The sequence below is a fragment of the Centrocercus urophasianus genome, unplaced genomic scaffold (assembly GCF_019232065.1).
Source record: "Centrocercus urophasianus isolate 14NV4802_14NV808 unplaced genomic scaffold, USGS_Curo_1.0 seq_26, whole genome shotgun sequence".
Lineage (NCBI taxonomy): Eukaryota > Metazoa > Chordata > Aves > Galliformes > Phasianidae > Centrocercus > Centrocercus urophasianus.
In genome coordinates this window covers 15,677,701-15,690,835 of record NW_024884822.1, presented here as the reverse complement: position 1 = coordinate 15,690,835, position 13,135 = coordinate 15,677,701, and the positions used below count along the sequence as shown (strand labels likewise).

At 61.3% G+C, this 13,135-nt stretch overlaps 1 protein-coding gene across 1 annotated transcript; it reads right to left on the bottom strand.

The window, feature by feature from the left end:
• Positions 1 to 10,484: 10,484 nt before the first annotated feature.
• POU4F3 (POU class 4 homeobox 3) lies at positions 10,485 to 11,746 on the bottom strand. Its single transcript, XM_042826508.1, has 2 exons — positions 11,627 to 11,746; positions 10,485 to 11,345 (listed from the first exon to the last, which is right to left on the bottom strand). The coding sequence occupies exons 1-2, from the start codon at positions 11,744 to 11,746 to the stop codon at positions 10,485 to 10,487; spliced, it is 981 nt and encodes a 326-aa protein (XP_042682442.1).
• Between the last annotated feature and the right edge of the window lie 1,389 nt (positions 11,747 to 13,135).

Below are 13,135 nucleotides of genomic sequence, written 5' to 3'. Positions count from 1 at the left end.
CCTGCGGGGAGGGGAGAGAAACCGAGCTCGCTATCGTTCACTGCTGAGCTGCAGGGAAATCAATGCTCGTTAAAACAGAAAAAAAGCGAAAGCTAACAAAGCTCAACCGCGCGAGGAATAAACACCAAGCCTGTACTACGTATGTAAAAACCACTTGCAACCTCCAGCAGATTCTTCCCTTCGCAAACTCAAAGGACGGCGCTCGTTAACTTCTACGCACGGGGAGAAACAACCGCCTGGGGCTGGAAGCGCCCCGCCAGGCCAGGCTCCAGGCCCCGAGCGCAGCACACATGCGGGGATCGCAGCGCCCGGCGCTGCTCCGAGAGCGGAACTGCGCCGCGACGGCACGAGGGGAGCGGAGAGCGGCACGGCCCGGCGCCAGGCCCGGAAGGAGGAGCCGCGTCCCGCTCCGCACCGGCACTCCCCGCCCGTCCGCGAGGTTCGGCCCAGCCCAGCCCCACGGCCCCGCGCGGCGCGGACAAAGGCGGACGGGGCGGGGCGGGACGGGAGCGGAGCCCGCAGCCCGGCTTCCCTCAGCCCCTCAGGCCGCACCGCGGTTAGGCCGCGGGAGGCCGGTCGTGGCCGCGGCGCCCGGTCGAAGCCCGCACCGCGCGGTACCTCAACTCGCCGCCGAACCGCTCCGCCGCCGCTGCCGCCGCCTCCCCCTCGCCGCCACCAGCCCCCGCGCCGCCGCCGCCGCCCCGTTCCGCCATCGCCACCTCGCAGCGCCGCCGAGCCGCTGCCGCCCCGGCCAGGCCCTGCCGCGCCTCATTGGCTGCCGATCACGCCTGTCAGCGACGGCGGGGGCGGGACCGCCCCGCGATTGGTCGTTACGCCCGCCGACTTTGAATGGGGGAAGCCAGACGCACCGGGATTGGCTGCCGGAGTCCCTCCGGCCCCGCTCTAGAAGCAGTCACGTGAGGCGTGACCCAGTGAGAAGACGGGAAATAACGTCACGTCCGCCGGAACAGGCGGTAGGAAAAAAAGCGACGGGAACCACGTCCAATCAGCGGGCAGAGCGGGTGGAACACGTGCACCAAACGGATCGCGCAGGCGGCTGCGCTCTTCCAATCGCAAAAGGCGAATTGGCGCCCAATGGGCGGGCGCGGATCTCCACCGCCTCATGGGGGCGCTCCGCACCGCGCCGCGCCGCCCTGTCCGCGTGTGGGCGGTGCCGCTCCGCCCTGCGTCGTGCGAGGGGCCGCGTCTGGGCGGCGCTGGGGGGCGGCGGGCAGCGCCTGAGCTGCGGTCAGCGTCCGTAACGAGTCCTGGGGTGGGAGCCCCGCGGTCCGGTCCTGCCGCGGCCCCAGGGAGCGAGTGCCGGTGACGGGGCGATCCCACGAGAGATGCGGAACGATGGCCGCCCGCAGCTCCAGCACAGCAGCGCTGCCCCGTTCCGCTCAGCAGGGATGTTGCCCGCAAAAGGCGGCTGGAGGTGCGTGCCCAGCACTGAAGCGTCGGAATGCGGGCACAGCCGGCCGGGAGTCGAGGAGTCGGTGCGGGAAATGCGGCCGCAGCTCAGCGGCTCAGCCGCGACTGTGTTTGTTCACGTCGCTGAAACACACGGCCAGCCCCCGTGGCATTTCCGTGGCACACTCGCTGGCTCGGCTGCTCTGATGGCTGAGCAGACTGTAGGTACAGCCTGTAGGAACCGGCTGCAGGAGCTGCGAGCTCAGGTGTGGCGTTGATGTTCCATTTGAGATGCAAGACGTTATAAAACATCCTGCTGAGAAGCCCCCACTGCCGAGTTGCGTGTTTCAAAGGCAAGAAGCGCCTGAGAGCGCCAGGAGGCGGATCTCAGCACGTCCCTGCAAGGCCACGGTGCTCCAGGAGCATCACAGCCCCAGCAGGGCTCGCCGGGTCCTCTCGTCCCAGCCGGCTTTGGTTCTGCCGTCCCACTTTTCCCATCTCTTTCTTTATGTCACAGAAAATAGAATAAAAATAAAAATCCGTCTTTTCTTAAATAATAATTGAAATTACTAAGGGACTTTTTGCTGGGGCTGTGCTGAAGAGACTGTTGGATACTTTGATTTTGCAGCTCAGTTTCTTTATTCATGAGTTTCGCTCAAAGTCGCTGCAGCCGTGAGAGCAGCTGACAGCTGTGGGTGGTTGGGGCTCCCGGCAGCGCAGCCCCGCTGCTTTCACCCCGAGGAGCCACGGCACGGAGCTGTGCGTGCAGTGAGATGAGCGCCTGTGCTGCTCTGCAGGGACGGGACGGGCTGAGCATCCCCACCCTGCGCCCCAACAGGAACGCCGTGCTTTGTGACAGCAGGAGATTAAAACAATTTTTGGACATGATTGCTTAGATCCCCCCAAACAGTGGGACTGTCTGTCTGCCACTAGCGTCTTTCATCCTCTTTTTTCATCTGCTTGTTTCAGGATTGTCTCAATAATTCATTAATTACGGGCTGGCAGAGAGGAGCATCTGCAAGGCCCCCTTCTTGCATTCAGCAGAGATCTGGCCCCGTTCCACACACAGCCCCTCACCACAGCCCCTCCCTCGCTGCTCAGGTTTGTTTTCTCAAGAAAGCATCAGTCAGTAATTCTGAGACTGCAGCTGTTTCAAGAGCAATTAATTGTGAGATGCAACGTGCAAGTCGCTGTGATGAATTTGGTGTCAGCCGGCTGTTCAGCACGATGTGGCTTTTGGAAATGGTACCATCTATTGCATTTTCAATACCCAGGTTTAAACTTTACGCAGAATTTAGTTGAATTCTATATTCTTATTCCACAAGTTGCTGTGTGAGGGACGCTAATTGACAGCTGAGAGGACTCTGGGAGCATAGAGAAAAAACGGGAGCAGTGGGACGCAGCCACCAGGAGGGCCAGGCTGCTCACGTAATGCACAGCGTGGGCAGAAATCCTCAGGGCTGTGGCTGGAAACACATCTTGCGTTTGCTCCTTGGGGGAGTGTGGATTCAGCAAGCACTTGGCCTTGGGGTTGGACCCCTTCATGGAGAACCCAGCACTGCATTAGCTCCAGTGACTGCTGTCACTGTGGCAGTAAACAGAGATGTGACAGTGTGAATGAAATGTCTCCAAGCAAGAGGGGTGTCCAGAGAGCTTCTGTAAAACCTGCAGCCGGGGCGGCAGCTGCAGCCTTGTGCTCCTCCGCTGCTCCTCCATGCTGCTCTGGTGCTGCACCCATGGCCCTGCAGCTCCGGGCAGCTCAGCAGCAGCTGGCTCTGCTCCGAGCATCACTGCACGGAGCTGCTGCTGCGGGGTCACTGGGAAGGGAGTATTTTCTTGTGGAGGTTTCTAAATGTTCCACCTTTCCAAGTGTTCAGGTTGCTGTAATTTTTAAAAGAGTATTTTTTAAGTGGTCCCACATCACTGTCAGACATACGGGAAGGATGCTTGGAGTTCCATGTTGTGATTGCTCCCTCCCAAATCTGCTCAAATTCCCAAGTTCCTTTGGGTACATCGGGTGGCCTTTTGCTCCCCGCTCACAGCAATGTGACAAATGCTGACCCCAGCACTGTGCCAGGCACCCTGACATGCTGCCCCAACCCCACCACATCCAGCAGCTCCACCACACACTCAGAGGTGCTGACATGCTGTCATTCTTTTTCCATTTTTGTTTCAGACTTCAGGTTGAAGTGTGATGCTGAATTAAAAATCTTGCCCTGGGCTGTCTGCAGGGCCTGCAGGCTACTGCAGTGCCAGCATCTGCCAAGGAGACCCAGGAGTGCTGTGTCGCAGGGCCAAAGCCCTGGGTTGGCATCGGGCAGCAGTGGGGGAGCCCAGCTGGAGGGGGCAGGCAGCACTCTTGACATTCCCATACCTGATGTCCCCATTCCCAGTGTCCCCATTCCCTGCCCTCCCTCACCCCTCGTGCTGTACAGCAGGGCCATGGGTTCGGTGTGGGCAGGGTCTGCACAGGGGCCTGGGACAGACCCCAGCTGCTAGCAGATCCATAGCAAACAAAGCAGCAAACAGGAACACCGAGCGTCTGTGCTGGGCATCCTCCAACGATGCTGGTTCCTGGCACCACAGCCCCAGCACAGCAGCCTGAATGGCTCTGGAGGCAGATGTAAGGGCTGACGCCCGGTGATGGCCATCCCCTGCCCCACGTGCAGCACATGCCCCTCACACCCTTCTGGCTGCCATGAGCACTGTGCTCAACCATGGGGCAGAGCCTGTGACTGGGGGGAAGCACCCATGCGGGAGCTCTGGGTGCTGTTAAATTTTAATGAGGTGTGTCTCTGCATGCCACATTCACTGCCACGCAGCACAGTGCACACAGTCCCCGGGCGCGGAGCAACTTGTTCTGGCCTCATTCTTTCCCTATTGTTCCATGAAGAAAAATACAGATTCCTTTCAGCACAAGGTGCTCAGGTGCTTTCGTAAGAGAACAGAAATCTGGCTGCATCAGCTGCTGTGCAGTTAGAAAACACTCGGTCTGTCCATCCCCCCTCTCTGATGCTGCCCCCATCCCCCTGTCCCAGCACAATGCTCCTCCCTTGGCACCCTGCGCCCACCCCCTGGTCACACTGCCCTGGCCATGCCTGGTGCAGCTGCGGAGAAAGGACCACGGCACTCGGCCGAGGTGAGGCTGCAGAGATGGGACAGGTTGCAGGGTGCCCTCTGGCAGCGAGAGCAGAGGGTCCTCAAACCTGGGCTTTTTTGGACGTCAGGGAGTGAACACGGCCAACAAAGCTGGGCCAGCTTTACTGCTGGTGGGCACAGCACCGCTCTGCACTGCAGCGCCTTCACAGGGTGCCTGGCCCTGCGGATGTCCCCAAAGCCATGGGGAGCCCCTGAGCAGCGCCTGCCATGGCAGCGGCCTGGGATGTGGCAGCAGGGCGCAGCGTGCCGGGAACGCTGAACTCCGTGGGAGTCCGGGGAACGTCCCCTGCTTGAAGAGCAGCCACATATCTGACACTAATGGAAAAAGACCATTAAAAAGCTTTATGATATTCTGTTCTCCTACTTCCAGTCCCTCTCTCCCTTCATTGCTGCTGGCATTTTATGAATTATTGATGCGTCGAGGTGCTCAGCTCCCCGGTCCCTGCTCCGCCGCTCACAGTGCCTGCGCCACTCCTTCCCCGCGGTGGCTCCACGGGCCCAGGCTGCTCACCGCAGCCACCAGCATTTGCTGCCCATCGGGTGCCCGGCGGCACAGCACGAGGCCCCGGGCCGCGGTTCCCCAGGGCAGGGCTGAGCGCAGAGCTCCGGGGACGGAGGAACAGGCGGAGGCCGAGGGGGCCGCCGGGCCCAGCAGCACGCAGCAGCCGCCTGGGGAGCAGGGGCACGGCCGGGCCCTGAGGGCAGAGCTGTCGCAGAGCTCCCCGGGCAGCGCCCCGGCCTCCGGTGAGCTTTGGGCCGCCGGGCAGCGCCGTGCCTCGCAGCAACGCGCCGCTCCGCCGTCCTTCGGCTCCGCAGCGGAGTCCCGGGTAACGGCATCAGCGCTCGGTCCCAGGACGTGCGCTCTCACGGCCAATCGCCTCAGGTTTCAGCGGCGGGGTCTGATGCGTTTTCCATGTCGCCGTGGTGCACGTGGCACGCGGCCCGTCGCACACGTGGCGCTGCCGATCGCCCGCTCGCTCACGTGTCCGCTCACCGCTGCCCGCGCCTTCCTGCGTCCCCGGTCGGCTTGGCCGCGTCCCCATACGGAGCAGGGCGGGAGGGCAGCCTGGGCTGGGGGCGCAGCCCTGCCCAGTGTGGGCAGAGCACAGCCGCCGCACGGCCCGGGGAGCAAGCAGTCCTCCTTCCCCAGCAATAGACAGAAGTCGGCACCTTTCCCCGGGTGCTTTTGCATGTTCTCACTGCGCTGCTTGAAGGAGAATTGTTCTTTTTTTTTTTTTTTTCCACAGGCAGAAAACTGCACTCAGGCCGTAACGTGGTGATGTTTGTAGACTAATTTGTTCTGGCATTTGGGGAAGAAAACAGATTTGGAAACAACTGAGACATCAAACATTAAATACCGCCCCGACTCGGATCCCCGCACACCGTGCTCCGGCTGCAGGGCTGCAGGATGGCTGCTCACACCGCTGTCTGCACTGCAGTCCTGCCCCTGTGCTGCACTGCTGCTGCCCATTCACCCCTCAGACAGCTCCACCCTGCAGCAGCCGTCACAATCCATCCCGCCCAACTCATTGCCTGGTTTGTCTTCCAGCCCTGATGCCCCTTCACGTGTTTTGCCATGTGAATTCAGGTAGGCTGTGAGCAGCACGGTCCTACAGGTGGCCCTGGAAGAGGATTTCGAACTCTGCAGATGAAGGGATGTTCTCTGCATGCCATAAATGCTGCAGCTCTGTGCAGGGCTCTGCTCACTGTGTGTCTGAAGAGCTCAAACAGCCGCAATCCACTCTGCTTGTCTTCTCTTTTTCGAACAAGTGATGCAGACAGGCCCAATGCACGGTGCTCAGCTCAGAGCTGCACTCCTGGCTCTGCCCCCCTTCCAGCTCTGGGTGCTGCTGGGGTGCAGCCTCTACCCTGCATGGCAGCAGGTCCATCCCTGCACTGCAGTGCGAGCTGCCCTCACGATGCTCTGAGGACCCGGGGCCGATGCAAACACAGCCTCACAGTGTGCGTGCATTGGGCACACCGGGCTCAGGAGGAGAAAACCAAAGGTTTCCCTGCAAACCCACCTGCATACACCTCTCACAGCCCTGCAGCCCTCGCACACATGGTGTGCTCCAGCACAGCACAGGGTAGCTGTTCAAACACTCTTGTATCTACTTCTATTTACATCCCGGGAACATTTAGTGAGTTCTCGCCAAATCTCTGGCAGAAAGCACAGCAGCTCAGCAGAGCAGAGCAGAGCCCATGCAGTGCTGCATTTTGGCCACGCAGGGGGCAGCACCCCCAGACCCACCCCCGGCCCCGGGCACCCAGCGCTGCCCAGCACAGGGGACGTGTGGGAGCTCCTTCCATGCATCGGAGGCCCATTTCCAGCAGGCAGGCTGAGGACATTCAGCTCATGCAGTGCTGTTTCAGAACAGCTGATCTTGATTTATATAACGGTATTGCACATTTTTAATTCTCTTCGGATTTAAAGCAAAGATTTCATTTCATCGGCATGCTGTGCCTCCATATAAAATTCTGTTTGAAGACATGGTGACACAAAGCTCCACATATATGGTCCTGAGTTTGCTTTAAGGAACAATGTCTAATTCACGTCTTGATGATGGAAGAAATTTGTTTCTAACATTTCTAGGCAAACTGCAAAGCACAACCACTCTCGTTAAAGACAAATTTGCTTAATTGCGTTAACGCACCGCTCTGAAGGTAACCGGCACAGCTGCACGACTGGAGCCACTCCTCCTCTCCTATGGGTGCAAAGCAGCGTTCTGCTTTGAGTCCACGTGCTCCCAGTGCTCTGCTGAATGCCCACCTGAAGCTGACGGCACTCAGCCTCTGCAGAATGACGGAGAGGAGCGCGAGGAGCGGGGTGGGATGTTCTGCATGGGTTGGAACTGGGCGGGATGAGAAACTGCGTGCAGCAGAGATGGGATGGAGGCCCTCGGGGTGCCCAGCAGTGTCCCACAGCCCCTCCCCCCCCCCCCTCCCCCCCCCCCCGCTGTGCATTTGGGGGGCCCCCCCCCCCCCCCGCCTCTCCCTGGGATATCAGCTGTGCTTCTATTGATTTCCGCCCCACATTTGTTTTTGCTATTCATTATTAATGGGATCGTTTTTCTATCCTTCGTGCATGAAGGCAAATTTTGTGTAAAAATCAATTGAGTGAGCACCGCCAATGGCTTGTTTGGTTTCCTTCTCTTTCATCTCTGGTGTGCAGTCCCCAGGAGACACAGGGCAGGATATTAAGGAACAAGCATGGAAGGGAGAAAAGAAAATAATAAATCAATTCTTAGTGGTTTGTGAACCATACGAAGGGATTTGCCTGCTGGTCTTTGTCTCACACACGTGTCTCACAGAGCAGCTCTCTGCTGCCCATCTCCCTTCAGTCATATTTCACTTTCTGCCCTTCCTCCAGGGCAGCGAATTCCTCTTCCTGGGAGCGAGGCTGGCCATGATCCACCGCGGGCCACAGGGCCGTGCTACAACCCCACCACGGAGGGTTGGCCACGGAGTAGAACTCTTTTCTCAGCTCCAGTCCCAGCCTGAGCCCCGTGGCTGCGCGAGGGGGAGTGGGCAGTGAGCAGCAGTGGGAGGGGTGGGTGCTCTGCAGGGGGTGCTGCCACCAACGCTCTTCTGGGTGCCAGTTCCCCGTCTCCCTTCCCCGCATTGCCCCTGGCATCGTTTCCCAGATCCAGAGCACTGCCCCTCACCAAGAGGAAAATACACGCCATTTTCCTGTGCTCCTCGGCACCAAACGCCAGCTCTCAGCTACTCCTGCTGAAGCCGAAGGAACCGATGCCCCAACTCTGGGGGTTTTGTCTCAGTGCATTCACTGGAGCTCTGGAAGCCACACTCAAGGCATCAGGAAGTGTTAATGCAGCATGTGCTGACCTCCAAAGTGAGATCCTAAATGAAGCACTCAGGTCATTCAAGAGAATGAAACTGGGCAGAGGGTCGCCTCAGCCCTGGGCCAGGAGGAGATCTTCCTGTTGCAGCTCTGTCTCCATCTGAGGAACCTGGAGCAGGAAGGATTGTGCCGTCAGTGCGGGTGGGAGAGCAGCATGCAGAGCTCTGGTTCTGGAACAGAACAGTGACTGTAAATTTCAGAGCCTAAGTTCATTTAGGTCTTGTTTTACATCTTCAGGCCATTTTCTGGGCCTGGCCCAAAAGGACAAATGTAAAACCGTCACATAGCAGAGACAAAACCAGACCAGTCAGAAACCAAAGCGGCAGGGACACCTTTGCCATCCCAAGAGCAGCACGATCCCAATCCCCTTTCGGCAGCGGCCGGCAGGAGGACGCGTCTCCACGGCTGCAGCGTGGCACGGAGAGGTGAGCCGAGCACGGGCGGGGAGAGCAGAACGCAGCTGAGCGAGGATAACCCGGCCTGCAGACGGGAACAGAGCAGTGCGAGGGGCGCTTCAGAAGCTCTGGAATTCCTGTTCCGTGCTGGAAGACAAACGGCGCGAGGCTGCCGCGTCCTTCTGCAGAAGCGCTGACCGCGTTCAGTCCGGATACTCCTTTTCCGTGGGTTAAGGGCTCCTCGGGATTCGGATCCTTCTGTTTGAAAATTCCTTCGAATTCCTGTATCACAAACAGTGTTTTGGCTTTAACAGAAAGGCGGCGTCGGCTCCACTCCCCGTCGGCAGCTCCGGCTGTGGGACCGATCCCAGCAGCACCGGCAGCCACCCGAGCGAACAGCGGGCAGAGCAGCGGGTGCAGCCCCGGCCCCTCCCGGCTCCCCTCGGTCCGGCGGCCGCTTCCCGGGCGGGACAGGCCGAGGCCGGGGCTGTGCTCGCCGGCCAGGAGCCGGTAAGGAGATAGAAACGCCCCTACCTGCTTTTACGGCGGAGCGCCCGTTGGAGCTCCCAGCCCCTGCGGCACCGCCCGCTCTGCCGCAACGAGGATCCGCCGAAACGCGAGCTGGCAGAGGGAAGGCTGCCGTCTGGATCGCCTCCTGCCCTTTTTATACAGTGGGAGGCAATTAATATTGCATCACCCTTATTTTAAATTTTCAGAACCCACAATATAATGTAATGGCATAAGGGCATGTATTATTAAAGGACATTTGATTGGGGGAAAATCATTGGGGCTGATTGGAAAAAGGCGGCGAGAGGAGCGCGCAGCTTCCCGAGAGCCGCAGCGAAGGGCGGAATTGTCGGATCCGCTCCTACCGGGGGCGGCGGGCAGACCCGACTCCGGGGTTCGGTGTTTGTCACTCATCGAAGTGCCAAAGCAAAATATTCAGAAGAGCCTCGCGCTTCGACCATTAATTTTTAATCGTTAAGGTGCTTCTGGGAATCATAAATAAAAGCCTTTTCCCCTTTTAAACAGCATTACAAATGAGCCCGCGGTGGGTTTGTTTGGGAGACGTTTTTGTTCCACTCCAACCGGAGGGGCCGCGGTCGTCGCCCGCCCGCCCCGGGTCCGGCGCCGGGGGCACAGCGGGGCCCGACGGGGCGAAGCTTCGTCCCGGTGTCCGGGGGAAACGCACCGGAGGACGATTTTCGTTGATTTCGCGCTCGCAAATATTTTCCTCGGTCCTCCCAGCGCCGCCGGCTCGGAAACGAGAGAGGGAGCCAGAAACGACACGTTCCCTTCGGGTTGAAAAATAAAGCCTTTATTCCAGAGTCGAGGTGGGGAGCGGCGCTCCGTTCGGAGGGCGACGGGACGGGACGGGGCGGACGGGGAGCGCACACGGCCCGGAGCTCCAGGCGCTGCGCCCGGAACGGGCCGCACACGGCTCTCCTCGCGCGACAGTCCGGGAAACCGCGGGGACGCCGCGCCCGGCCAAGAGGCTCGGGGGGTGAGGGCGGCCCGCCCCGTCCCGGGGCTTCGGTGGGGCAGCGCCGGGGGTTCTTCCCATCCCGTCCCGTCCCGTCCCGCCCCGCCCCGTCCCGCCGAGCCCCGGGCGCAGCCGCGCCGTCGGTGGGCAGGGGTGCCGCCCGGCCGGGCCGCCGTCAGTGCACCGCGGAGTACTTCATGCGCTTCTGCTTCTGGCGCTGGTTGCAGAACCAGACGCGCACCACGTTCTTCTTGAGGTCGAGCTTCTCGGCGATAGCCGCGATCTTCTCGGACGACGGCCGCGGCTGCAGCGCGAAGTACGCTTCGAGGGAGCGCTTCTCGGGCGCGGCGATGGACGTGCGTTTGCGTTTGCGCTCCGCGCCCGCGAAGAGCTCCGGTTTGGCGGCGCGGTCGCGGTGCGCGGCCTCGGCCTCCTCTAGCCAGGCCTGCAGCACGGGCCGCAGAGCCGTCATGTTGTTGTGCGACAGCGTCAGCGACTCGAAGCGGCAGATGGTGCTCTGGCTGAGCGAGCCCACGCCCGGGATCTTCAGGTTGGCCAGGGCCGCCCCCACGTCGGCCTGGGTCACCCCCAGCTTGATGCGGCGCTGCTTGAAGCGCTCGGCGAACGCCTCCAGCTCGCGCGGGTCGGACTCCACGTCGGGCAGGCAGGGCGCGGTGGGCAGCGGCGGCGCGGGGCCCCCCGGCGGACCCACGGCCACGGGCAGGTGGCCCACGGCGCCCAGCGGGTGCGGCGGCAGCGGCGCGGGCACAGCCGGGGGGTCGGGCAGGGCCAGCGCCGGGGAGAGGTGCTCCAGCAGCTCGGCGTCCAACGCGGGGTGCGGCGGAGCCGCGGGCAGCGCGGGGTGCGGCAGCGCGGCGGGGGCGGCCGGGCCGCAGGGAACGCCGCTCATGGCGTGGTAGGTCGCGTCCGGCTTGAAGGGGTGGCTCTTGGCGTGGGAGACGATGTCGACGGCCGCCAGAGCCTCGGCGCGGGCCAGCAGGCTCTCATCAAAGCTTCCAAATATATTGCCCTGGAGCTGCGAGCAAGAATGCGCATAGTGCAGTCAGTGGGGAATACTGTCATCTCCGGATTAAAAACCTCGCCGAGCACGGAGATTCCTCCTCAAAGCTCAGGTCATAAAAATTAATATGAAGGCAGCGGCTTTGCTCGAAGAGACATGTGGATCAGAGACGGGAGAGGGGAGCGGGATGGGGGAGCGCGGAGACGCGCGATTGTTCTGCTGACATGAAAAAAACATTAAGCGAGCGCCTGTCAAAAACCGTGCCTTAAAGCGGTAATTACGCTCCAGCTACATACCTGCGGGGCCGGGAGGCAAACCCTGCGCATCGCCTCCGCGCCGGCGTGCAGCCCGGAGTATTTGGGCTCCTGCAGGGCGGCGTGCATGGGGAAGGGCTGCTTGGCGTTCATGGCCATCATCTTCGCGCACCTCGCAGGTAGGCAGCCCCGGACATCGATTCAGGGTTGTCTCTGGCTCACCGCCGTCAAAGTGAGCGATTGGCACTGACGGAGCGTCCCCCCGCCGCTCCCCCCCCCGCTCCCTCACTCATCTTACACCGCCGCCCGGAGCGGGCCCCGCGCACGCGTGTTGCGGGCGGGAGCGGAGGGCGCGGGGCCCCGCACCGGCTCGGGACTCGCCGTCGGGGCGGCTCGGTGGGCGGCGGGTCGGGATCGGCCCCGGCCGGGCGGAGAGGCGGCCGCTCCGCCGACCCCCAGTTCTCCCCGTTGATAACTACCGTCGGGGGACCGCCGAGCCGGGCCGGCCGGGGGGCTGCGGCCGAGGGGCAACCCTCGGACCTTGCGGGACCTTCCCGCGGCCGGGGGTATCGCGTAACGCGAGGCCGAGCTCAGGCCGCACGCAGCAGCCGTCCGTGCGGAGCCCGCGGCTCGGCTCGGTTCGGCTCGGCTCGCTTCCGGCTGGATGTGTCCGGGCGAGGGGCGGCCGCCCGCACAGCGCAGTCACTTCTGCGGAGCGCACAGGACTCTGCCCCCCCGCCCCCGTTTGACTCGTTAAGAGAAAACGGACAACTCCCTCCTCCCGAAATAGTCCTGAAAGGGGCAAAGCTGCTCCCGAGCGGTTGTTACTGATTTTTGATTTCTAATCGCCTTCCCACATCTTCAAACGTTACCAGACCTTGGTGGCCTGGGGATTTAAGTAACCTGCACGTAGGAAACGGGCGATTATTTAGCGAACGTAACACCCGTGCCCGGCTTCGAGGTTTACAAGAGCTTTGTGTGCAGAACAAGTTTGGTTTGGTCTCCTGACCGACGGGAGCGGCGCTCATTGCGGACGCAGCCGTGTGCCGCCTCGCCGCGGGCTGAGCGAGGAACGGGGCGCCGCGGGGACGCGAAGGGGAGAGAGGGGCGGCCGCGCGGGATCAGCACCGCGGACAGCGCAGCGGCGGGGCGGCTCCCCCCGCCGTGCCGGGAGAGCGGAGCTCCGGGCTCTGATTTACGATAAAACATTTAAAGCAAATCATTTATATTTCAACGGGCCTAAATAGCTGCATGAAAGTTTTATCCGAAGCGGCACCATATTTATAGGCGGTCCTACTTTGTTGGGAGTAATTAATAGAGGGATGCTTTTCAGACCTTCGTTTTATCCTTAACCCCTCCTTTCTTACCTGCTCTGGCTGACATCAGTGCAGCAGAGCATCCCGGCAGTGCTGGGAGCAACGATGGGAGCAACGATGGGAGCAACGATGGGAGCAATGATGGGAGCAACGATGGGAGCAATGATGGGAGCAGTGCTGGGTGCAATGATGGGAGCAACGATGGGAGCAACGATGGGAGCAACGATGGGAGCAA